A 25570-nucleotide genomic window follows, 5' to 3' on the forward strand; every position below is an offset into this window, starting at 1 on the left:
AGGAATCTGTATTTTAATAAGTGTTGCAGGCAATACTAATAAAAGAAGTTGGCAGACAGATCACATTTTGAGAAATCATGTTTTACTGTTTTATAAACTTTAACCAACCTATGGGACGTTCACTCAAGACCCTTCCACAAAAAAGTACGTCCTGCGATGCATCTCAGATTTTCCATTAAAGAGACACCATGTTGTCCTTAGTTGTTAAGTTTGATAAAGATATTATGTTGCTGAGAATTTTAAGGTGATTATGATTATATATATATATAATAAGTTAACAGGTACTTTTTTAGTTCCTTTTGAGCAATTTTTTTTCGTATCTGTCTTTGATCTTCCATTTTCTAATGAGGAAGAGAAGTTGATAGTTACAAGGATAGTAATGCTCCTATTAGAAGAGAACAGATATGTTTTTTCCCTTCTGTAAAGCTCCACAAAGACTTCTGCTTTTCTCCAAGGTAAGTTTCCTAGGGTCTGGCGAAATGAAGCCCAGTGATCAAAACCATAGCTGAAGTCAAACCATAACTCAAACATTTGCCAGCCGAGGGACCCTGGTCTGGTAGTTACTTAAATCTCAGGATGATTGTTTCTCTTCCTTTGTAGAATGGGTTTGATAATTAGTCCCTACTTCAAAGGGATTTGTCAGTATTAAAGAAATATGTGTAAAGTACTTAACATGGTGTGGTAAATAATATTAGGTATTATATTCATTATTAAACTTAGCTGGCAAGAAAGCTTGTCATTCTGTGGTATTCTGTATCAAAAATGACTTACCCAGATAACATGTCCTTTTTGCAATCTAGTGTCTAGCATTAAATACAGCATGTTTGATAATGCTTCCAGTTGCATATGGTACCATTCTTTCTTTCCTCTGCACAATCCCTCAACACCTTGAAAAGCTGCCTGTCTTGGCTCACAGACAGTAATACAGAAAACAGTACCATACTGTAATCCAGCTGCGGGGCAGGGAATATTGCTGCAGCAAGTATTAGAACAGTTTGATTTCTTATTATTCCTAGTCCTGTTAGATTCTGGGAAAATTGTCAGGAAATTCATGCTACTTTAACATGTTGTGGCTTACATTTTTGAAAATAAAAACACAATTAAAAACAAAGGAAAGAAAATGAATAACTGTACATTTAAAAAGGTGAATTTTATTCTAATGTAAATTACATGCCACTAAATCTGAGTTTTAAAAAATTTGAAGGAAAGCATCCCCACAGATAGTGTTACTCACTTACCTAACCACATCTATCACCTTATGAATCACCTAGAAATTGTTAGGTAGGATGTCATAAGAGACCAAAGATGATGCAAATGAGTAAAAGGATTAGCTGATGGCAAAATACATATTAATATTTATAAGTTCAGGCCTAAAGATTTGGTGACGGCCAAGTGCTACAATAGGACCAGATTATAAACCTTTGCAAGACTATTCATCTCTACTCCTAGATTATCTGCCTCCCAAATTCAGGTTCATTTACAGTAATGAGGCATGGTACTGTGATGATTTACAATAGCTTATGCCAGAATGGGGTCATATGCTCAGCCCTAAATATAAACAGAAGTTCAGGTATTACAACAGGGTTTTGCCTAGGAGGCTTCAGTATATCTTGACTGTATCATTGCCTGTATATTCATATGCCTTTTTCCTAAGTCCTGATTCAATTTAAAGTAAATAAATAGTGCAGCCTGGCTCATCAGAGGAATGTCGTATTGGCTTCAAATAAGTTTTTATTCAGATCCTTGGTTCCACATTTGAATCAAAATTTTAGGAACAGAGATGAACCGTCAATCAGTCTGAATATGGCTACTACTTTAATGGGAAATATCATAAAAAGCTAGGTTAGAAGTTTCTAACTCAAATCTTTGATAAGCTGTTTGTTGATTAGAAACAACTGGATTGACTTTGTGATTTCCCATGAAGGATTTCTACTTTAAGGCTAAGCTACAACTATTAATTGGAAATTTAGAATGGTCAAGGAGAACAAGTTTAGTCTCTTTAGGCCACGGGAGTTCATCATTGCTTTTATAATATAACCACTATTGTATATTATTGAGAATCTCTGTTCTGGGCGCTAGCACACAGTTAAGATTAAGAAACTTGGCTAAAGTTATAATGGTAGAAAGAGGTAGGGTAAGGTCAAATTTCTAAGACTCCAAAGCTATGCCCTTTGCACTAAGCAATACAATCTTCCTGACATAGAAGATACCAACTGTGTATCCTAGACATCTTCTATAAAATAAATAAACCTAACACTAAATTAAAATAAAAAGTTGTTTAGATTAAAATGTTTGTTAAGTTTACCCACCTATTGATTCATTACTATATTCCAACCAGTCAGTTAATTAATTTCATTTGTCTCTATCTTCCCTATGCTAGAAACGAAGATAGGACAAAAACACCTGGGGTGTGTGTGTGTGTGTGTGTGTGTGTGTGTGTGTGTGTGTATGTATGTGTATATATACACACATATATAAATATACATATATATGCATATATACATATACATATATATATGTGCAAGTGTAGTTAAAAAACACAAAAAATATTTTGGAGTTACCGTGCCATGGTGGAGTCCTAAAAGACCTACACACCTCTAATTTTGTTGCCATTTCCCACCCCCCATTTTTTTATAAGTGGTTATGATATAGCCAGGCAAAGAGGTATATTTATTAGAATTTGCCCCAGCATACAAAATTTTAATGTCATGACTCTAGTTTTCTTGCCACCTAAAAATATGTATTACATTTCTATCTAAATGATGTTAGTGAATCAGTGACTTTTTGTTAGTGTCATATGATAAGTTCCATATGAGCAAATGTTAACTGATTATGAAACTTTATTTCTGTTCTTGTCTATCTTGAATTATAAACTCCTAGAGAGAACTAGGTTCTTCAACACACCTTTTTGAAAGCATACAAAAGGAAGTCAATTTGTGGAGTGAGAGGAACTTGAGGTCTAAAGATTAGGTTGGTTCCAGCTAAGCCATGTACTAGCAGGATAAACTTGGGCAAGTTATAGAATTATTTTTCTTAGCCATAATTCTCCACTCATATAAAATGAGAACTATACCAACCTTACAGGATTGCTATAGGACTAAATATGATAATACTCATGAAAAATACCTTGAGTACTTTAAAGTACTATACCAATGTTGATTACTGTTTTTAGCAAACAAGGTTTAATAAATTCAGATTGTGATAATTTGATTATATAAATTATAAAAACTAACAATTACTTTCAAAACCAGTTTTTCCTGGAATTTAAATGGTAAAGTGTTTCTGATGTTTCATGAAAAATATATCTAAGTTCTTTTTAATTTTTTTGTTAAAACATTGTCTCTTTATAGTTTAGCAACTTCTCTCTGCTTGGATGTCATAATTGCTTGGGCTTTTTTTTTTCCAGCTCTTTTTTTTTTTTTTTTTTTTTTTTTTTTTTTTTTTTGTGGTATGCGGGCCTCTCACTGTTGTGGCCTCTCCCGTTGCTGAGCACAGGCTCCGGACATGCAAGATCAGCGGCCATGGCTCATGGGCTTAGCCGCTCTGCGGCATGGGGATCTTCCCGGACCGGGGCACGAACCTGTGTCCCCTGCATCGGCAGGTGGACTCTCAACCACTGCGCCACCAGGGAAGCCCTTTCCAGCTCTTTAAAAAAATTTTTATTTTATATTGGGGTATAGTTGATTAACAATGATGCATCAGCCTCAGTGTACAGCAAAGTGACTCAGCCATACATGTACGTGTATTTATTCTTTTTCAAATTCCTTTCCCATCTAGGCCACCACAGAATACTGAACAGAGCTCCCTTCACTACATAGCAGGTCCCCGTTGGCCATCTGTTCAACACATAGTAGTGTGTATATGTCAGTCTCAAACTCCCAATCCATCCCCTCCCATTCCTCCCCGCCGGCAACCACAAGTCCATCCTCCAAGTCTGTGAGTCTGTTTCTGTTTTGTAAATAAGTTCATTTATATCATTTTTTTAGATTCCACATAAAAGTGGTATCATATGATAATCGTCTTTCTCTGTCTGACTTACTTCACTTAGTATGATAAGCTCCAGGTCCATCCATGTTGCTGCAAAGGGCATTGTTTCATTCTTTTTAATGGCTGAGTAACATTCCATTGTATAAATGTATCACAGCTTCTTTATCCATTTATCTGTCAATGGACATTTAGGTTGCTTCCATGTCTTGGCTATTGTAAACCGTGCTGCAATGAACATTGGGGTGCATGTATCCTTTCAAACCATGGTTTTCTCCAGGTATATGCCCAGGAGTGGGATTGCTGGGTCATATGGTAGCTCTATTTTTAATTTGTAAAGGAACCTCCATACTGCCCTCCATAGTGGCTATACCAATTTACATTCCCACCAACAGTGTAGGAGGGTTCCCTTTTCTCCACACCCTCTCCAGCATTTATTGTTTATAGCCTTTTTAATGATGGCTGCTCTGACTGGTGTGCAGTAATATCTCATTGTAATTTGATTTGCATTTCTCTAATAATTAGCAGTGTTGAGCATCTTTTCATGTGCCTCTTGGCCATCTGAATGTCTTCTTTGGAGAAATGTCTATTTAGGTCTTATGGCCATTTTTTTATTGGGGTGTTCATTTTTTTGATATTGAGCTGCATGAGCTGTTTTTATATTTTGGAGATTAATCCCTTGTCAGTTGCTTCGTTTGCAAATATTTTCTCCCATTCTGAGGGTTGTCGTTTTGTCTTGTTTATGGTTTCCTTTGCTGTGCAAAAGTTTTTGAGTTTAATTAGTGCCCGTTTATTTTTGTTTTTATTTCCATTATGCTAGGAGATGGATTGAAAATATATTGCTGTGATTTATGTCAAAGAGTGTTCTTCAATTGTTTTCCTCTAAGAGTTTTATAGTATCAGGCCTTATATATAGGTCTTTAATCCATTTTGAGTTTATTTTTGTGTATGGTGTTAAAGAATGTTCTAATTTCATTCTTGTACATGTAGCTATCCAGTTTTCCCAGGACAATTTATTGAAGAGACTGTCTTTTATCCATTGTATAGTCTTGCATCCTTTGTCATAGATTAATTGACCATAGGTGCTGGGTTTATTTCGAGGCTTTCTGTTTCACTGATCTATATTTCTGTTTTTGTGCCAGTTCCATACTGTTTTGATGGCTGTAGCTTTGTAGTATAGTCTGAAGTCAGGAAGCCTGATTCTTCCAGCTCCATTTTTCTTCCTCAAGATTGCTTTGGCTATTCGTGGTCTTTTGTGTCTCCATACAAATTGTGAAATTTTTAATTCTAGTTCTGTGAAAAATGCCATTGGTAATTTGATAGGGATTGCATTGAATCTGTAGTATGGTCATTTTGACAATATTGATTCTTCCAATCCAAGAACATGGTATATCTTTTCATCCTGTTTGTGTCATCTTTAATTTCTTTCATTAGCATCTTATAGTTGTCAGAGTACAAGTCTTCTGCTTCCTTAGGTAGGTTTATTCCTAGTTATTTTATTCTTTTTGATGCGATGGTAAATGGGATTGTTTCCTTAATTTCTGTTTCTGATCTTTCGTTGTTAGTGTATAGAAATGCAACAGATTTCTGTGTATAAATTTTGTATCCTGCAACTACCAAATTCATTGATGAGATCTAGTAGTTTTCTGGTAGCATCTTTAGGATTTTCTATGTATACTATCATGTCATCTGCAAACAGTGACAGTTTTACTTCTTTTCCAATTTGTATTCCTTTTATTTCTTTTTCTTTTCTGACTGCCATGGCTAGGACTTCCAAAACTATGTTTAATAAAAGTGGCAACAGTGGACATCCTTGTCTTGTTCCTGATCTTAGAGGAAATGCTTTCAGCTTTTCACCATTGAGTATGATGTTATCTGTAGGTTTGTCATATATGGCCTTTATTATGTTGAGGTATGTTCCCTGTGTGCCCACTTTCTGGAGAGCTTTTACCATAAATCGGTGTTGAATTTTGTCAAAAGCTTTTTCTGCATCTATTGAGATGATCATATGGTTTTTATTCTTCAATCTGTTGATGTGGTGTATCACATCGATTTGCAGATATTGAAGAATCTTTGCATTCCTGGGATAAATCCCACTTGATCATGGTATATGATCTTTTTATTGTATTGCTGGATTCGGTTTGCTAGTACTTTGTTGAGAATATTTTTCATCTATGTTCATCAGTGATATTGGCCTATAGTTTTCTTTTTTTTGTGATATCTTTTTCTGGTTTTGGTACCAGGGTGATGGTGGCCTCACAGAATGAGTTTGGTAGTGTTCCTTCCTCTGCAGTTTTTTGCAAGAGTTTCATAAGGATAGGTGTTACCTCTTCTCTAAATGTTTGATAGAATTCGCCTGTGAAGCCATCTGGTTGTGGACTTTTGTTGGGAGTTTTTATTATTTATTTATTTTATTTTATTTTTTCTGGTATGTGGGCCTCTCACTGTTGTGGACTCTCCCGTTGCAGAGAACAGGCTCTGGATGTGCAATCTCAGCGGCCATGGTTCACGGGCCCAGCCGCTCCGCAGCATGTGGGATCTTCCCGGACCAGGGCACTAATCCATGTTCCCTGCAGCGGCAGGCAGACTCTCAACCACTACGCCACCAGGAAAGCCCTGTTGGGAGTTTTAAAATCACAGTTTCAATTTCAGTAATTGTGATTGGTCTGTTCATATTTTCAATTTCTTCCTGGTTCAGTCTTGGAAGGTTGTACCTTTCTAAGAATTTGTCCATTTCTTGTAGGTTGTCCATGTTATTGGCACAGAGTTGATTGTAGTAGTCTCTTATGATGCTTTGTATTTCTGTGGTGTCCATTGTAACTTTTCCTTTTTCATTCCTAATTTTATTGATTTGAGCCTTCTCTCTTTTTTTCTTGATGATTCTGGCTAAAGGTTTATCAATATTGTTTATCTTTTCAAAGAACCGTATTTTAGTTTCACTGATCTTTGCTATTGTTTTCTTTGTCTCTATTTCATTTATTTCTTCTCTGAACTTTATGATTTCTTTCCTTCTAACTTTGGGTTTTGTTGTTTCTTGTTTCTCTAGTTGCTTTAGTTGTAAGGTTAACTTGTTTATTTGAGATTTTCTTGTTTCCTGTGCTAAGACTATATTGCTATAAACTTTCCTCTTAGAACTGCTTTTGCTGCATCCCATAGGTTTTAGATCATTGTGCTTTTGTTTTCATTTGTCTCTAGGTATTTTTTGTTTCCTTTTTGATTTCTTCAGTGAGCCATTGGTTGTTTAGTAGCATATTGTTTATCCTCCAAGTATTTGTGTTTTAGTTTTTTTTCTTGTAGTTGATTTCTAATCTCAGTGTTGTGGTTCGAAAATATGCTTGATATGATTTCAATTTTCTTAAATTTTCCGAGGCTCACTTTGTGGCCTAGCATGTGATCTGTCCTTCAGAATGTTCCATGTGTGCTTGAGAAGAATGTGTATTCTCTTGCTTTTGGATGGAATGTTCTATAAATATCAATTAAGTCCATCTGGTCTAATGTGTCATTTAAGGCTTGTGTTTCCTTACTGATCTTCTGTCTGGATGATCTTTCCATTGAGGAAAGTGGGGTGTTAAAGTCCCCCATTGTTATTGTGTTATTGTCAATTTCTCCTTTTATGGCTGTTAGTGTTTGTCTTATATATTGAGATGCTCCAATGTTGGGTGCATAAATCTTTACAATTGTATCTTCTTCTTGGATTGATTCCTTGATCATTATGTAGTGTCTTTCTTTGTCTCTTGTAACAGTCTTTATTTCAAAGTCTATTTTCTCTGATATGAGTATTGCTACTCCAGCTTTCTTTTGATTTCCATTTGCATGGAATACCTTTTTCCATCCCCTCACTTTCAGGCTGTATTTGTCCCTAGATCTGAAGTGGGTGGGTCTCTTGTAGAGAGTACATATATGGGTCTTGTTTTTGTATCCATTCAGCCACTCTGTCTTTTGGTTGGGGCATTTAATCTGTTTATGTTTAAGGTAATTACTGATATACATATTCTTATTGCCATTTTGTTAATTGTTTTGGATTTGCTTTTGAAGATTTTTTTTCTTCCTGTTTTGTTCTCTTGTGATTTGATGAATATCTTTCATGTTGTGTTTGATTGCTTTTTCTTTTTTGTGTATCTTTGTAGATTTTCCATTTGTGGTTACCATGAGGTTTTGATGTAGCACTCTATGTATAAAGAAGATTGTTTTAAGTTGATGATCTTTTCATTTTAAATGCATTTCCAATATCCTGCATTTGTACTCTCCTCTTCTCACAATTGCTGGTTTTGAATTTGTATTTGTATGTGGATGATTTCCTACCTTTACTGTGTGTTGGCCTTTACCAGAGAGCTTTTCCCTTTGTAATTTTCTTGTTTTTAGTTGTGGCCTTTTCTTTTCCACCTAGAGAAGTTCCTTTAGCATTTTTTGTAAAGCTAGTCTGGTAGTGCTGAATTCTCTTAGCTTTTGCTTGTCTGTAAAGCTTTTGACTTCTCCATCAAATCTGAATAAGAACCTTGCTGGGTAGAGTATTCTTGGTTGTAGGTTCTTCCCTTTCATCACTTTAAATGTATCTTGCCAACCCCTTCTGGCCTGCAGAATTTCTGCTGAAAAATCAGCTGTTAACTTTATGGGAGTTCCCTTGTATATTATTTGTTGATTTTTCTCTTGTTGCTTTTAATATTTTTTCTTTGACTTTAATTTTTTCAATTTGATTATTGTGTGTCTCTGCATGTTCCTTCTTGGGTTTATCCTGCCTGGGACTCTCTGTGCTTCCTAGACTTGGGTGACTGTTTCCTTTCCCATGTTAGGGAAGTTTTCAACTATTATCTCTTCAAATGTTTTCTCAGGTCCTTTTACTCTCTCTCCTCCTTCTGGGACCCCTATAAAGTGAATGTTGGTGCATTTTATATTGTCCTAGAGGACTCTTAGACTGTCTTCATTTCTTTTCATTCTTTTTTCTTTATTCTGTTCTGTAGCAGTGATTTCCACCATTCTGTCTTCCAGTTCACTTATCCATTCTTCTAACTCACTTATTCTGCTATTGATTCCTTCCAGTGTATTTTGTATTTCACTTATCATATTGTTCATCTGTTTGTTTGTTCTTTAGTTCTTCTAGGTCTTTGTTAAACATTTCTTGTATCTTTTTGATGTGTGCCTCCATTCTTTTTCTGAGATCTTGGATCATCTTTACTATCATTACTCTGAATTGTTTTTCAGGTAGATTGCCTAGCTCCACTTCATTTAGTTGTTTTGTTCGAATAAGAACCTTGCTGGGTAGAGTATTCTTGGTTGTAGGTTCTTCCCTTTCATCACTTTAAATGTATCTTGCCAACCCCTTCTGGCCTGCAGAATTTCTGCTGAAAAATCAGCTGTTAACTTTATGGGAGTTCCCTTGTATATTATTTGTTGATTTTTCTCTTGTTGCTTTTAATATTTTTTCTTTGACTTTAATTTTTTCAATTTGATTATTGTGTGTCTCTGCATGTTCCTTCTTGGGTTTATCCTGCCTGGGACTCTCTGTGCTTCCTAGACTTGGGTGACTGTTTCCTTTCCCATGTTAGGGAAGTTTTCAACTATTATCTCTTCAAATGTTTTCTCAGGTCCTTTTACTCTCTCTCCTCCTTCTGGGACCCCTATAAAGTGAATGTTGGTGCATTTTATATTGTCCTAGAGGACTCTTAGACTGTCTTCATTTCTTTTCATTCTTTTTTCTTTATTCTGTTCTGTAGCAGTGATTTCCACCATTCTGTCTTCCAGTTCACTTATCCATTCTTCTAACTCACTTATTCTGCTATTGATTCCTTCCAGTGTATTTTGTATTTCACTTATCATATTGTTCATCTGTTTGTTTGTTCTTTAGTTCTTCTAGGTCTTTGTTAAACATTTCTTGTATCTTTTTGATGTGTGCCTCCATTCTTTTTCTGAGATCTTGGATCATCTTTACTATCATTACTCTGAATTGTTTTTCAGGTAGATTGCCTAGCTCCACTTCATTTAGTTGTTCTTCTGGGGTTTTATTTTCTTCCTTCATCTGGGACATATTCCTCTGATGTCTCATGTTGTCTAATTTTCTGTGATTGTGGTTTCCATTCCACAGGCTGTGGGGTTGTAGTTCTTTTTGCTTCTGTTGTCTGCCCCCTGGTGGATGAGGCTAAGAGGCTTATGAAGGCTTCATGATGGGAGGGACTGCTTCCTGCCCACTGGCAGCTGGAGCTGGGTCTTTTCCCTCTGGAGGGCAGGGTCATGTCAGGGGGTGTGTTTTACGGGCAGCTGTGTGCTCAGAAGACTTTAAGTAGCCTGTTGGATGATGCATGGGGCTGAGTTCCTGCCCTGTAGGTTGTTTGGCCTGAGGTGTCCCCACACTGCAGCCTATAGGGTGTTGGGTGGGGCCAGATCTTGGAGAGGAAATGATGGCCTCCAGGAGGGATCACACCAATGAGTTCCCACCAGTGTTTCTGTCCTTTCAGTGAGCCACAGCTGCCCCCCCCACCTCCACAGGAGACCCCCCCAATACTAGCAGGTAAGTCTGCCCCAGGCTCTTATGAGGCAACTTCTTTTTTTCCTGGTCCTGGTGCACACGAGCCCTTGTGTGTGCCTCTAAGAGTGGAGTTTTTGTTTCCCCCAGTCCTGTGGAATTCCTGTGATCAAACTCCACTGCCCTTCAAAGCCAGATTCTCTATGGGCTCTTCCTTCCTATTGCCAGAACCCCAGGCTGGGGAGCCTGATGTGGGACTCAGACTTTCACTCCTGTGGGAGAACTTCTGTGGTATAATTATTTTCCAGTTTGTGGATTGACCACCTGGTGGGTATGGGATTTATCACAATTGTGCCCCTCCTACTGTCTCACTGTGGTTTCTTTGTCTTGTAGGATGTAGGGGATCATTTTTGGTATTTTCCAGCATTTTTTGTGGTTGATTGTTCAGCAGTTATTATTTTGGTGTTTTTGTAAGAAGGGGTGTGCTCACATCCTTCTACTCTGCCATCTTGTGTCCACTGACTGGATGTCATATAATTCCAATTGTGATTATTTTTTGTAATTCCCGTTTTTTTGTTCTTAATTTATTAATGAAAATCAGGGGGAAAGCTTAGGCTTTACAACCAAATAAATCTCAGTTGGGATTCTAGCTCCACTTATTTAAATACTCTGAGCTTCAGTTTTCTCATCAGAAAAAAGGCATATCACAGGGGTGTTGTATTACACAAGGAAAAAAAAAGAAACTGCTGTCTTGGAAAATTGTGGGTTACAATTATTTTTAGGGTCCTTAGTCACTGACTTTACTTGGGGTCTAGAATATTGGTAATTCATGCTTGTTGAAGTTGTAAATCTAGTCACAACTATTTTTTAATGAATGCCTAATTTAAGAAGGCTGTACAACTTGTGTTTGATTCTGATTTCATCCCTATGAGCAGCATCAAATATTCAATGAATCTGCATAAAATTTTCTGCTCACTATTTTTGAGAGAGCAAGGGCCCCTTTGAGGTGATTCTTTGGAGTTTCCATGATAATCATAGTTGTTTCTGATCACAGAAAATATTTAATTGTATCATGAAGAGTTAAGGAGAATTTTTACAAAACTACTTTTTGGCTCTTAGGTTTTCCCTAAATTATCTGTTGGTCACTCCATTATTTTCTTGTAGGCCTGATGAAATTATCCAGGTTTACAGTAAAAAAAACCCCACCACTATCTAAATTCTATGGCAAATGTCAAAAGCCTTAGGAATTCCTGCTTTATATCTCATGAAGTTGGTGTCTATAGTTTTAACCATTGCTTTCGGGAAATTAGTCTTCATTCACCGTGAGGGACCTGTGTTTTCAGCACAAGTAAGAATAAAGGTTTTGAGACAAATTGTGAAGTCTAGAAATTATGGAGTATGAATAACTTCTTTGTTCATAAAAGAGATTTTCACTTTCACCTGGCAAGTGATGTACTTGATTCCTCTGTCTCACAGCTGGTATTTCATTCCTATAAAAGCCTGGTGCTGCCTTGGGAGTTCTGGTAGCAAGTCCTAAAGGAAGGGAATAAAAAACTATTGGCATGTAATTTTTAGCCCAAGTAAACCAAGTATTTTTACCTTAGAGGTGAATTTCATGATAACTATTTGGAAGGGTGTCTGTTTTGTGCCTTTACCTGAGTATTTTGGTACTGCCTCAATAGAGGACTCTTTGGAAGGAAGAAGCATTCTTCTTTGGAGGATGTAATGGGGTTCTAGACATGTAGAATCACACAGAGGCAGCATTCAAACTAGGCTATGAGACCTAATTCTAACTCAGGTTTGAGAACAACAGAGTTGATTACTTCTTTTTTTAGTATTTTGTGACATTAGTTTCTGTGATATTTTTTAATAAAGATTTTTTATTTATTTATTTTTGCGGTACGCGGGCCTCTCACTGTCGTGGCCTCTCCCGTTGTGGAGCACAGGCTCCGGACGCACAGGCTCAGCGGCCATGGCTCACGGGCCCAGCCACTCCGTGGCATGTGGGATCTTCCCGGACCAGGGCACGAACACACGTCCCCTGCATCGGCAGGCGGACTCTCAACCACTGCGCCACCAGGGAAGCCAAAGATATTTTTAAGGATAAATATTTCTATCACCCTAGTCTTCACTTGAATTTGGTAGCATTATAAGTCTATTGTATATTGTGGACAGTGAGAATCATGAGGATGGATAGCTGCATAGGTAGCAGCTGTATTAGGACATAATGCTAACCTAGAAAATGATGTTAAACTGGGAAAATGATTTTTAAAGGCAAACCTTCAAGTAGGACAAATTAGAAAAATGTACATCTTGTGGGCAGATATAACCCTACAGTTGAAGGCTTGGTTAGTTTCTTGGGCCAAAGAAAAAGGGGCTGTTTCCTTTAGGGGACTGCAGTTCTGTTCCAGGTAAGTGGAGCTAGGGCTCATGTTAGCTTCTGCTCACCCCTTTGGGATGTATGTTTATGCAGTGCACAAACTGCACAAGCTTACCTGGTGAGGGGAAAAATGGTTACACAGCTTTAAGGAAAAATAATAACAATTTGTATAACTATTGCTTTAATGTTGGTTTCTACAGATAGACTGTCAGTTCCATTTGGCATGGGGTATGTTAATTTTGTTCATTAGTTTATTCTCAGTGGATATCATAATATCACTCTAACTGTAGATACTGTAAATTACTTGTTAAATAGTTGGGTGAATGAATAATATGAATTGATTGTTATCCTGGAAGCTGAGAACATCAGCATTCTGGTTGGCTCACCGGGACCCTTTCAGCTCCCAATCCCTACTCTTGTCTCTCTCATCATCCTAAAGGAAATATTTAATAGTCATTCTATTAATTAGACTTATTATTCTATTAATATTTAATTTAATAAAATATTAAACTTCACCCTATATTACTTGTGGTTTATTGGGCTAAAAGGGAGTTTAAGATCCATGCAGGAAAGCAGAGTTATAAAATGATTATCAGTTTCTGGCTCTCCTAATTTCTGACCTCTCTTACTCAGAGATATTCCTCATAATTAACTCTGAAATCTTGAAAGACTCATACCTGAGACTGGAAAAAAGAAAAGATATTTGCTAACACCACATCGATTCAGCATTGTTTTGGAGGTCCTAGCTAATTTTTTCCTTTAGAAAGAAGAAATGGAACTGTCATTTTAACAGGGGGGAGCATAACTGGATACATAGATAATCTAAAAGAATTGACAAATTACTGAAATAAGTTTATCAAATATTCCGGACATGAGGTCAATATACAAAAATTAATTATTTTTATATTCTAGCCATAAAAATAATAAAAAGATATTTAAAAATTTACAACATAAAAATATCAAATACTGAGTAATAAAGCTAATGAAAGATGTGTAAGACCTCTACAAAGAAGACTAAAAATATTAAAGTGAAGAAGACACATTAATGGAGAGATACCAAGTGGAAAATTCATTGTTGAATGTCATTTCTGACCAACTGATCTATAGATGAAATGAAATTACAATCACTATCCAAACATATTTGTGTGCAAACTGACAAGTTTTTTCTAAAACTTATATGAAAAGAAAAGACCTAAAATAGCTATAGCATTCTTGAAAAAGAGCTACAAAAACAAAATTGAAGGACCTATACTACCAGCAATACTATAAAGCTACAACAAATAAAACAGTGTGGAACCGGATTAATGGTAAGCATGCGAATGAAATAGAACATAAAGTCTAGAAACATGCACATACATGGTAGAGTACACTAATTTGTGGCAAAAGTACCATTTTAGTGTAGTGGGGGAAATGATAGTTTTCTCATAGATGGTCCTTGTCAACTGGATACCTAAATGAAAGTAATAAACCTTGACTCTTTCCTCACATTAGACACAGAAATACATTTCAAATGGAACTTGAACTTAAAAGTGAAGGTACAACAATAAGCCTCCTAGAAGATAGGGAAATAGTTTTATGAACTTGGGGTGAGCAAAGATTTTCTTAAAAATAAAACAAAGCACATAAAGCACTAACAATAAAAGAAAGTATTGATCAATTGAATAACATTAGCATTAAAAACTTCTGCTCATGAAAAGATCACCTTTAAGAGAGTAAAAGGCAAGGCACAGAATGGGAAAAGATATTTTGCCCTATATACATCCAACAAAAGTACTTCTTTTTATGTATGTATCTACCTACCTACATACATATGCAAAATTTCTTATATATCAAAGAAAGCTGGCAACATAATAACAATGAGTAAAATACTTGAATATCTTATAAAAGAGGATATTAAAAATAGTCAATAAATGTAAAAGTTCATCAAAATCATTAGACATCAGTGATATGCACTGCAATTTAATTCTACAGCAAGACAGCACTATATACACTCCAGAATGATTGAAACTGAAAAAAGAAAATTGGCAAGTATGTGGAACAAATAGAACTTTTATACACCGTTAATGGAAGTAAAATTGGTGCAACCACTTTAGAAAATTTGGTAGTATTTCCTGAAGCTGAACAGCTGAACATATGCATACCCTATGACCTCAAAACTCACTCCCAGATACATGTAACACAGAAATGAGTTATATTTGTATTAAAAATTAGACAAGGTTGGTCATAACAGCTTTACTTATAATAGCCCCCAACTGAAAACCACCTAAAATGTTCAGCAATAATAAACTGCATAAATAAATTGAGATATATTCATATAATGGAACATTACACATCAATAAAAATCATTCAGCAACATAGATGAATATCATACACATAATGTTGAACAAAATAAGCAAAAAATAAAAGTAAATACTGAATGATTCCATTCATCTGAGAGTCCAAAAACCCACAAAACTAATCTATGATGATAAAAGTCAGAATAGCAGGTAACTTTGTGGGGGTTAGTGGCTGAGAGGGGCATAAGGGGAGGTGCGCGGGGTTCCAGTAACATTCCATATCTTGATCTGGGTAAGTTTACTTGGTGTATTCATTTGTAAAAACTAGTCTACCTGAACTTTTAAGAATTATGCACTTTGAGATTTACATATTGTACCTCAATTTAAAAAAAGTTTACCTCAAAAGAGGTAAGGCCAAGGAATACAAAAAGAAATTACAAATAAAAGCAAGAGCTGTGGTATTAATACCAAACAAGGTGAATTCAGGTGAAGGACACAATATGAAATGAACAATGGTGATTAATGGTAAAGAATGTATTTTTTGTGTATATATCTTTGAATATTTACACATGAATATTTTAAAAAATAAACAGCAGATACAAGGAAAAATAGAAACACATGATTAATACAATATTTTAATTCACCTTTTCCCCATCTTTGACAAGTCAAGTAATCAAAATATAAGTAATGACATGAGAGACTTAAATAACATGATTAATAAGGTAAAACTTACAGCTACCTAATGCCACACATTTACATTAAATAACTCTTGGGTCAAAGAAATATAAACAAACTGTTTACTATATAGAAAATACTGTTAATGCAATCATAATATATCAAAAGCTATTACATGTCAAAACAGAGTTCAAAGAGAAATTTTGCCTGGTTTCATCAATATGTAAGAAACAATAAATGTAAATGAATTAAGCATCTACCACAAAAACGTGAAAAAGGAAAAAGTAAAATGAAGGAAAACAGAGGAGACTAATAAAGATATAAAGCAGAAATCAGTAAGCTAAAAAACAAATTAAAAAACCAGTAAAACCACTGTTTGGGTTTAAACAGCAAAATAGATCAACTTAGTTACCCTAATTAAAGAAACGCTCTCAATCTTTTCATATGTGTATTGTATATTTTTAGAAATGTTCCATAATGAAAAAATTTTTCTTTTCAGAGAAAGTACAAACATACAAGATAAGTAAATATAAAGGGTAAATGACAGGGGAATTCTACTAAAATGTTAAAAAGTAGATAACCAATAGTATTTAAATTGTTGGGCATAAAGAAGTCCTTAAAAGAAAAGATCAGTGATTAGAAAAAAACTGCTCTAAGGCAAGATATACCCAAGCAAAGTTAAAAGTTAAAATTGAGAAAAATATTTGGATCTCATGTCATAAAGCGAAAATCTTCTTAACTTATGAAGAGGACTAATTAATTTAAAAAGAATGAACAACCTATAGAAAATGGGCAAAGTATATGAATAGATAATTTACAAAAAATATTTAAAGAACTCTTAAATATATAAAAGGGTGTTCAACATCACTTATAATATGTGAGAGGTAAACTGCAACTGCACTGACATATTCTTTTTACCAAATAGACTTGCAAAGATAAAAAAATTTGATAACCAATATTTTCATGTTATTGCTAGAAGGAGAGAGAACTGTTGCAAACCCCAAGAAGAGCAGTTGGGGAGTAGCTTTAAAGATTAAACAGGTGTATACTCTTTGACCCAGCAACTTCAATTTTAGGAATTTATCTGATAGATATACCCGCACACATTTAAAGTGAGGAATGTACCAAGGTTAGTCACTGTGGCATTGTTTGACATAGCAATAGACTGGTACTAAACTATGTGTCCTTTAATTGGTAAAATGATTAAATAAATTATAGTACACATATAATTCAATATCATATAAATGCAAATAATAAGAAAATATTTTATGTAATGAAATAGAAAGCAAGATACACTGTAAAGTGAAACAAGCAAAGTACAACGAAGTGCATAATATTACTACTATTGTACAAAACAGAAGGCAAAAATCTGTTTCTTTTTAGTTTGTTTACAAACACAAATTGCCTGGAAGGATAAACAAGAAACTACCAATAATGTTTAATTTTTCAAGAGAGTAGAAACAATGCATGGGGAAGGATGGGAGGGAAATTTTTTTAATTCCATTTCTTTTTGATATTAGAACCTAATAAATGTATTACTATTCAAATTCAGATTATGGATGAGAATTTAAAGTGAGGTTAAATTAGCTGAATTTGATACAGAATATTAAATTATATTTTAATTGAAGATTTCTGACATGGGAAAATATCAAAGTAATATTTTAAGGAGATTAATTTTGCAACATGATACGCAAAATGAATTCTAAGAGGGAGAGATGGAAAATAGAGACACCTGTTAGAGTAATTTTGTAATATTCTAGGTATGGTGTAATAAATACCTATATTAGGATGGTGCCAATGGGAATGCAAAAGAAAGGGTAAATGTATGAGACCATGCTTAACATGAAAGCAGTAAAATAAGGATTAGATGGATATGATTAAAACAGAAATTTACACAGTACATAACTAGATTCTATTCAGCCTACATTCCTGAAGAATAACAATAAACAACCAGCAACTCTTAAGGAAGTAGATTGAAGAATGTCACAATTCCAGCTGAATTTCTAAAAGTCAAAATTCATTGCTTTACAAAGCGATAACTAAATGTTTATAAATTTGCATGAAGTTAAAAATAAAATATTTAAATAAAATAAATAAATAAATAATTTTTTGATACTCTATGAAAACAGATCTACAATTCAATGTCAAAGATATACCTAATTTTTTGGTGCTTAAAAATTTACACATTACTACGTATATATTACAGAAAAATCAAGTAAATAAAAAATTTTTAAAAAGCAAATTATTCACAATGCTGACACCCAACAATTTGTACTATACCTTTTTTTTCACAGACCTTAAAAACTTATTCCTAAGAAGCTTTATACTCATATTTTTAATATAATGGGCTCACAACATATACTATCATTTTTCTTTTGCCAATGAATATACATGTTTCAAAACTATGATCCAGAGGGATGGTTTCATATGCTACTGCACCTACAGTATATATTTCCCACTAATTCAGCTCTAGCTATGAGACAGTTTCTGTATAATATTAAAATTTTTACTTAGCATTATTAATACATCTGCAAATTAACTTCCTTTAAAATGTTTTTAAAAGTATTATACCTCTGATCTTAATTTTTTGGGAAGTAATAAATATTTTAAGACATTTATTTCTATTTTATTTTGGAATAGAATTTGCTTATGGTAAAAATTTCAAAATGAAATTACACCTAATTACCAAAATTATGAATTTCTCAAGAATTATGAAGATAACGCAGTAGATTACTGCAGTGAAGTAATCTTCAGAAGATTGAAAAATACCACTCATGTTTACCTGAAGTGGGAGACTTGCAACGCTCAAGTTCCAGGGGAACTGGACTGTCATTCAGCTCAGTTAAACCTGAAAATAAAATGACAAAAAATGAGAAAATTTGCTAAAATTTCGTAAATAATTCTTATTAATTCCTATAAGTTTTAAAAGGTTTTATTTTTCCCCTGTGAGAACTTTTCTATGCTTATGTTATGACAATTATTTTGAAAAATTTTAACAATGACATAGGAAAAAATAAGCAATAACTAACTGATATATAAAGGGTAATTGAATATGATGGTGGAAAGATATAAAATTCCTTTTCTTATTTTTCCATATGAAGTAACTATTTTAGTAAATGATGTAGTTTCATCTGAAAATAGACCAAGAAAAACATGAAGTAGAAGGGGTTTTTAAAAAGATCTAATCAAATCTTCCACTTCCAAGAGAAATGGTTATTGGCTTTTTAAAAGACCTTCAAGGAGATATAACAAATTTTAAATATTATACCTATTTATAAAAATGCAGTATTGTATAGTAAATACTAAATGATTTGTTCAATGGTATCAAATTCCTTCTTATAATAAGCACTATATTTTCCTCATTTCTAATATTTCTTATATTCTATTGTCACTTTCCTGAAAAATATAAGGATAGGCACAATAGATTAATAAACAATTTGTAATTCCCACTATCTGCCAGTATGCTTTCCTGTGTCATTCACAAAATATACTTAGGGTTTTCCTACCCTTATTGGAGAGTTTCATATTTTTTCTTTGTAAACAAGTATTCAGAGTTTCTACTTTAATGTAAATCCCCATACCCAGGGGTACTTAAGAGCCATTGTTAATTACCCAAACCATCTTTATTCATATTCCTTTCCATCACCTCCTTCTTTATATAATTTGTACCAATAAACTTGCTGTAGGGTCAAAAAAATCATAGAATTTTAGAAAATGTCCATTGTCACACTCTATCCCAGCCCTTACGTTTTATAAATAAGAAACTGTAAGTTTGGAGAGTTTAAACTATTTAAGGTTACAGAACTGAGTAGTGCCAAATCTTAAATAGAATTCTTTACATATTTTGCTTAAGAGTCTTTTGTCAGAAGTAGGTATTCTGAATATTTTCTTCCATTTGTGACTTTCCATTTTCTTGGTGACAATAAGATGTCTTTTCATGAGCAAAAGATTAATTTGCCTTAAGGGCAATTTATTGATTTTTTTCTTTTCTTTAGAATGTTTTTTTTGATTCCTGTATAATTAATCATTGTCTACCCCATGGTAATGAAAATATCACTCTTTGTTTTCTCAAGAAACTTTTTTAATTTTTAGCTTTCATTTTCAGGACTATAATTAATCTCAAGTTAATTTTGATTATGGTGTGAGGTAGGGATTAAGGTCCATTTTCCCCCTATCTATTTGCCCAGTTGTTCATGATTATTTATTAAAAAGATTTTCCTTCCTCATTGATTTGTGTTAGTGCCTTAGTCAAAAATAAATTGACCATGTATGTGTGGGTCAAATTCTGGATTCTCTATTCTGTAATCATTGGCCTATTTGTCTTTTTTTTTGACTACCACACTAATTAATGCAGGTTTATATTACATCTTGTAATCAGGAAGTGAAATCTTCCAACTTTGTTCTTTTGCAAAAGTGTTTTAGTTATTCTAGATTCTTTGCATTTCTACATACATTTTAAAATCAGTTTGTCAATTTCTATAAAAAGATATGTTAGATTATTATTGAGTTGTGATAAATCTATAGATAATTTGGTAGAATAAATATCTTAAAAATATTGAGTCTTCCAACCCATAAAGATATACCATCTAATATCTCCTCCATTTAAATAATGTTTAAACATTTTCTTTCTGTAGATTTTAGTGTACAGGTCTTATACATGGCATTTTTCAAGTCTTCTATTTCCTCTTTGGTCTTCTGCCTAGTTCTCGTACTATACTTAAAAGTGGAGTATTAAAATTACCAATAATTATTGTTGAATTGTCTATCCCTTTGATTCTGTCAGATATTTTTTCATGTACTTTGTAGCTCTGTTGTCAGGTGCATATATTTATAATTGTTATATCTTTTTGATATATTGACCATTTAATCATTTTAAATTGTCCCTCTTTAGTGAAATTTTTTGATTTAAAATCTATTTTGTCTGATATTGGTAGAGCTATTAGATTACTGATCTGAGATCTTTTTTCTAATTTAAGCTTCTAATGTTGTAAATTTTCCATTAGGCACTACTTTAGTAACATCTCAATATCACAAATTTTGATATTTTGTGTTTATACTTTCACTAAGTTAAAAATATTTTTAAACTTCCCTTGTGATTTCTTTTTTAAGCCATGAGCTATTCTTAATTTTCAAATATTTGGGGATTTTAAGACATATTTCTTACTGATTTCTAATTTAATTTCTTTTGTGATCAGAGAACTTACTCTGCTTGATTTTAATTCTTTATTGTTTCATGACTCAGTCTATATTTGTGAATATTCCACATCTAATGAAAAAAATAGCTGCACCACCAGGGAAGCCCACTAAGTTAAAAATATTTTTAAACTTCCCTTGTGATTTCTTTTTTAAGCCATGAGCTATTCTTAATTTTCAAATATTTGGGGATTTTAAGACATATTTCTTACTGATTTCTAATTTAATTTCTTTTGTGATCAGAGAACTTACTCTGCTTGATTTTAATTCTTTATTGTTTCATGACTCAGTCTATATTTGTGAATATTCCACATCTAATGAAAAAAATGCACATTTTCATTAGTGTGGTGTAGGTGTCTATTTATGTCAGTTAGGTCAATTTGGTTAAGAGAGTTGCTTAAGTTTTTTATAGCCTTACCAATTTTTGTCCTTAGATAACTCAAGTGAAGTGCTAATCAATCAGATTCTACACAGTACTGAATTGAACTAGGGTTGGTCTGAAGCTTTAATTAGATTAGGTTTCCCTTCAAAATCTCTTTGCTCCTCAATCCAACACTCAAACTTCCCTAACCCTTCCTCAAGGGGCTGATTCCTACTTTTCCTAGTATTTGTGCAGAAAGAGGGTTGAGATGCAGTTTCAGATAGTTTAATTCAGCTTGGGTCAAATTCTATAATAACCCCTGAATGCAAGCACTTTGAGACTGCATAAATTCTCTGTGCTTTCTCATTTGCTGCCACTTTCTCAGAAAAATTCTGAGAGTGGTGGGGTTAGTTGGCAGAGAATTGCCAAACTGAATAATTTTGTGTTTAGAGCTATTTCGGATTCCCATTCAACAGTTCAGTCCAGATAGTCACTAAACCTATAGTTGTTCCTATTCTTTGCAGTCTGTCCATCTATAGAAGGCCCATTCCTTTCCTGACCAGCTCAGTCACTTGCCCCAGGTATAAAAGCAGCTGTGGTTTTCTGCTTATCTATGAATGGCTCTTATCTCTCTGGAATTCAGTTAATCAAGGCTTCTTTGAATCCACTCTTCAGAAGCCTCGTAGAAAAGTATAATTTTAATTTTATCATTGTTATTATCACAGGATTTTATTATTGTGTCATCATTATTACCATGGGTATGAAGAATTTTTATATCTTTCAACATCCTATCTGGAAATGGAAAGCCCCTCCACTTATATCTAATCTCTTGGAAATACTGTTAAAGCTGTATTGAAGGCATGTGGAACAAAGGAATGGAAACCAGGTAAACTGGTTAATCCATTACTGACACTAGTAGGTATTCATAGAAGTGCTCAGGGTAATGCCAAATAATTGTGTTTTTCCTCATAATATATTGAACACTCAATGGTGAGATTTCCCAAAGATTATGTGGAGAAAGTTATGTCTGATATATGGATAAAGTAAAGTAAATTGACAACTAAATTTGGAAGATTTGTATGGTGATTCATTAGAAAATAGTAAATCCCAGTTAAGATCAGAAAGAGATATTTTATGGTAAATAAATAATTGAATATCAGAAGACAAAACCCCCTTGGGTACAATGAATTATATCAACATTTATTTAAAGATTTCTAAGAATATATACCTATAATGTGTGTTAATGGATAATTTAATCAATATCGTATTTGAAGTAGCAACTTGTGAATGTTAAATAAAATACCAATATTCTTTAGGAGACTAATACCCAGTGTACAAATGTCTTCACATATATAAATAGTCTACACTTTGGGAATGTTCTTACCAAATTACCGTTTACCATATAAACTTCTCTGGTCTCAATGCTTTCAAATTTGATTGACATTTTAGCCAAATAATTTTTTTGTTGTGGGGTGATATATTGTAGGATGTTTATCAGCATCTATGGCTTCTACCCACTAGATGCCAGTAGAGTACTCCTCCCCCCAGCTGTGACAACAAAAAATGTTTCCAGACATTGCCAAATATCCTCTGGGGGACAAAATCATGCCGGGTTGAGAACCACTGCCCTAAGTTATATTAGCTGTTTTATTTGTTCGAGTCACATTGAAATTACTATAAACTAAACTCTAGAAAACTCACATATATTACTAAGTAATATCTCCCCTATTTTTAATTTCTTTGTTCATTTTTTTAGAATTCAAAGATGGAACCTTATATTTTACCTACTAATTACAGATCAGTGTGCTTTTCAGTACAAAGTTTGGAGTAAGGAAACACTGTAAAACTGATTTCAAAAAGAAAGGAAACCTATTAAAATACAGAACTGAAAAACAGAGATGTAAAAATCACTTGTTTCATTTCTCAACCAAATCATACATTTTGTAACTTACCCTCTGATTCTGTAGCTTTCTCCTTTTCTTTTATGTACCTCTCTATTACAATAGAGAAATAGAGAAAACTTCCTATTAAATACTAATCTTTGTACATATCCTCTCCCGTAACTTTCTGAAGGATTTTGCTTCTTTAGTTATTATTCCCTCTGTCCCCTACCACCAATCTCTCTTTCTCTATGGATCATTCAATATTCACATCAACTTTAAAATATGCTCTTTATCTAAAATGAAAAAAATCCTTCTTTTAATACTTTATTCCAATGCAGGTACTGACCTATTTTTTTGGCACCCCTTCATAACCAAACATCTCAAAAGAGTTATTTACTTGTGCTGTTTCCTCACTTGCCACTCTTTACTCTAATATAATTGTGGCTTCTATCCCAATATTTTTCAAAACTACTTTTTAGAGAGTCACTAATAACCTTCACAGCACAGCACCCACTAGACCCTTTCCTAAGTTTACCTTACTTATCCTATCTGTAGCATTTGATGTGGTTGACCACTTCTTGAAACACTCCCCTTTAATTTGGCTTCTGCAATAGTCTCATTTCTTCTCTTCTCTCTGGCAAGTCCTCTCTGCCAGCTACTCCTCTTCCTTTGGAAATTAAATGTTGAAATTCCTGTTTCTTTATCCACAAGTCCCCTCTTCCCTTCTTCTGCTCCCTCCATGCCTACATAACTTCATTCCCATGCCATTACATACTAAATTACAGCCCTGATATTAAGATTTGTTTACCTATCCACTTATTGTCTTCACTTGGATAAACAATACACACCAAAATTTAACATGTCTAAACTGAACTCTATTCCCTAACAACATACTGTGCCTCAACCCTAGTTTTTCATCTTTGTAAATAATATGATGACAGTCATTGGCTCTAGCCCAAATTTGGAAATAATCTTCGATTCCACTTTCTGATCTCCCAAATTGAATTATAATTAGTAGCTCTGTAAGTGATTCTTGCACCTATCTTTTTTCTCCAACAACAGTGCTATCATCCTGGCCAAAGCTACCTTTTCCTGCCTGGAGTATAATATTGGCCTCCCAACTGGTATACTGGCTTTCATTCTTTTTGGCCCCACAATATTTTCTTCATTCAGCAGTGTGGATAACATTTTTAAGATATAAATCAAAGCATATCATTTTCTTGCTCAAAACAGAATTTCTTATAATTGCTTTAGAAGTTTGTATGATCTTGTCCCTGCTCATCTGGACATCAAAATCTTAACCCACTTTCCCTCTCAATCACTACACCCCAAGCCTCCCTGACCTTCTATTTCCAGAAGATAGTTAAAGTCTTTAACCACCTTAGAACCTTCTTATAAGCTGTTCATTCTGTCTGGAATACACTGCTCCCTGCCCTTTATGTGCCTAGTTCTCTTTAAAAAAATAACTCTTTGAGGTTCAACTGACATATTTATAAAGTATTTAATTTGATAAATCTTGACATATGTATACCCCTGTGAAACCATCTCTACAATCAAGATAATAAATGTATCCAAGAGTTTCTTTGTGTCCTTTTGTAACCCTCCCTTCCAGCCCTCTCCATATCAGCCTCTTCCCCATCCCCAGGCAACCACTGGTCTGCTTCTGTCACTCTGCATTAGTTTTCATTTCCTAGAATTTTATATAAATGGAATCATACAGTATCTGCCCTTTTTTGTATGGTTTCTCTAATTCAATGTAAGATTCACTATTTTGAGATTCATCCATGGTATAGTACATATCAATAGTGCATACCTTTTTATTACTGCATAGTAGGCCATTGAACAAACATACAAGATTTGTTTATTCATTTAGTTTTTGACAGAGACTTTAGTTGTCTTAGTTTTTGATTACTAAAGATATTTGAATTTTTGGCTGCTATGAATATCTTTGTATGGATATATGCTTTCATTTATCTAGGGTAAATAACTAGATGTAAAGTGGCTAGGTCATATTATAAGTGTATGTTTAAATCTTTAGAACCTGACAAATGGTTATACCATTGTACATTCCCACCAGTAGTGTGTAAGAGATTCTATTTCTTCTACATTCTTGCTAGTACTTGGCATGATCAGTCTTTTAAATTATAGTCATGATAATAGATGTATTATTATATCTCATTGTAGTTTTAATTTGATTTTCTTAATAATGAATGTTTTTGAGTATCTTTTCGTATGCTTATTTTTATCACTATATTTTCATTTGTGAATTATTTATTCAAATCTTTGGCCTATATTTTTATTGGGTTGCTTGCTTATTATTGAGTTCTGAGAAATTAAAAAATGTTATTCTAGATACAAGTC

General features: G+C 33.9%; 1 protein-coding gene across 1 annotated transcript in view; it reads right to left on the bottom strand.

Annotated features, from left to right (window-relative positions):
* Positions 1–25570, bottom strand: part of STXBP5L (syntaxin binding protein 5L) — a 401935-nt gene that overhangs the window by 56908 nt on the left and 319457 nt on the right. Inside the window, exon 20 of the mRNA XM_007450522.1 lies at positions 18555–18620. Within this exon, the coding sequence (XP_007450584.1) occupies positions 18555–18620 (66 nt within the window). The remainder of the gene's footprint in view (positions 1–18554; positions 18621–25570) is intronic.

Source organism: Lipotes vexillifer, unplaced genomic scaffold, assembly GCF_000442215.2.
Source record: "Lipotes vexillifer unplaced genomic scaffold, Lipotes_vexillifer_v1.1 scaffold1106, whole genome shotgun sequence".
In the NCBI taxonomy this organism is placed as follows: Eukaryota; Metazoa; Chordata; class Mammalia; order Artiodactyla; family Lipotidae; genus Lipotes; species Lipotes vexillifer.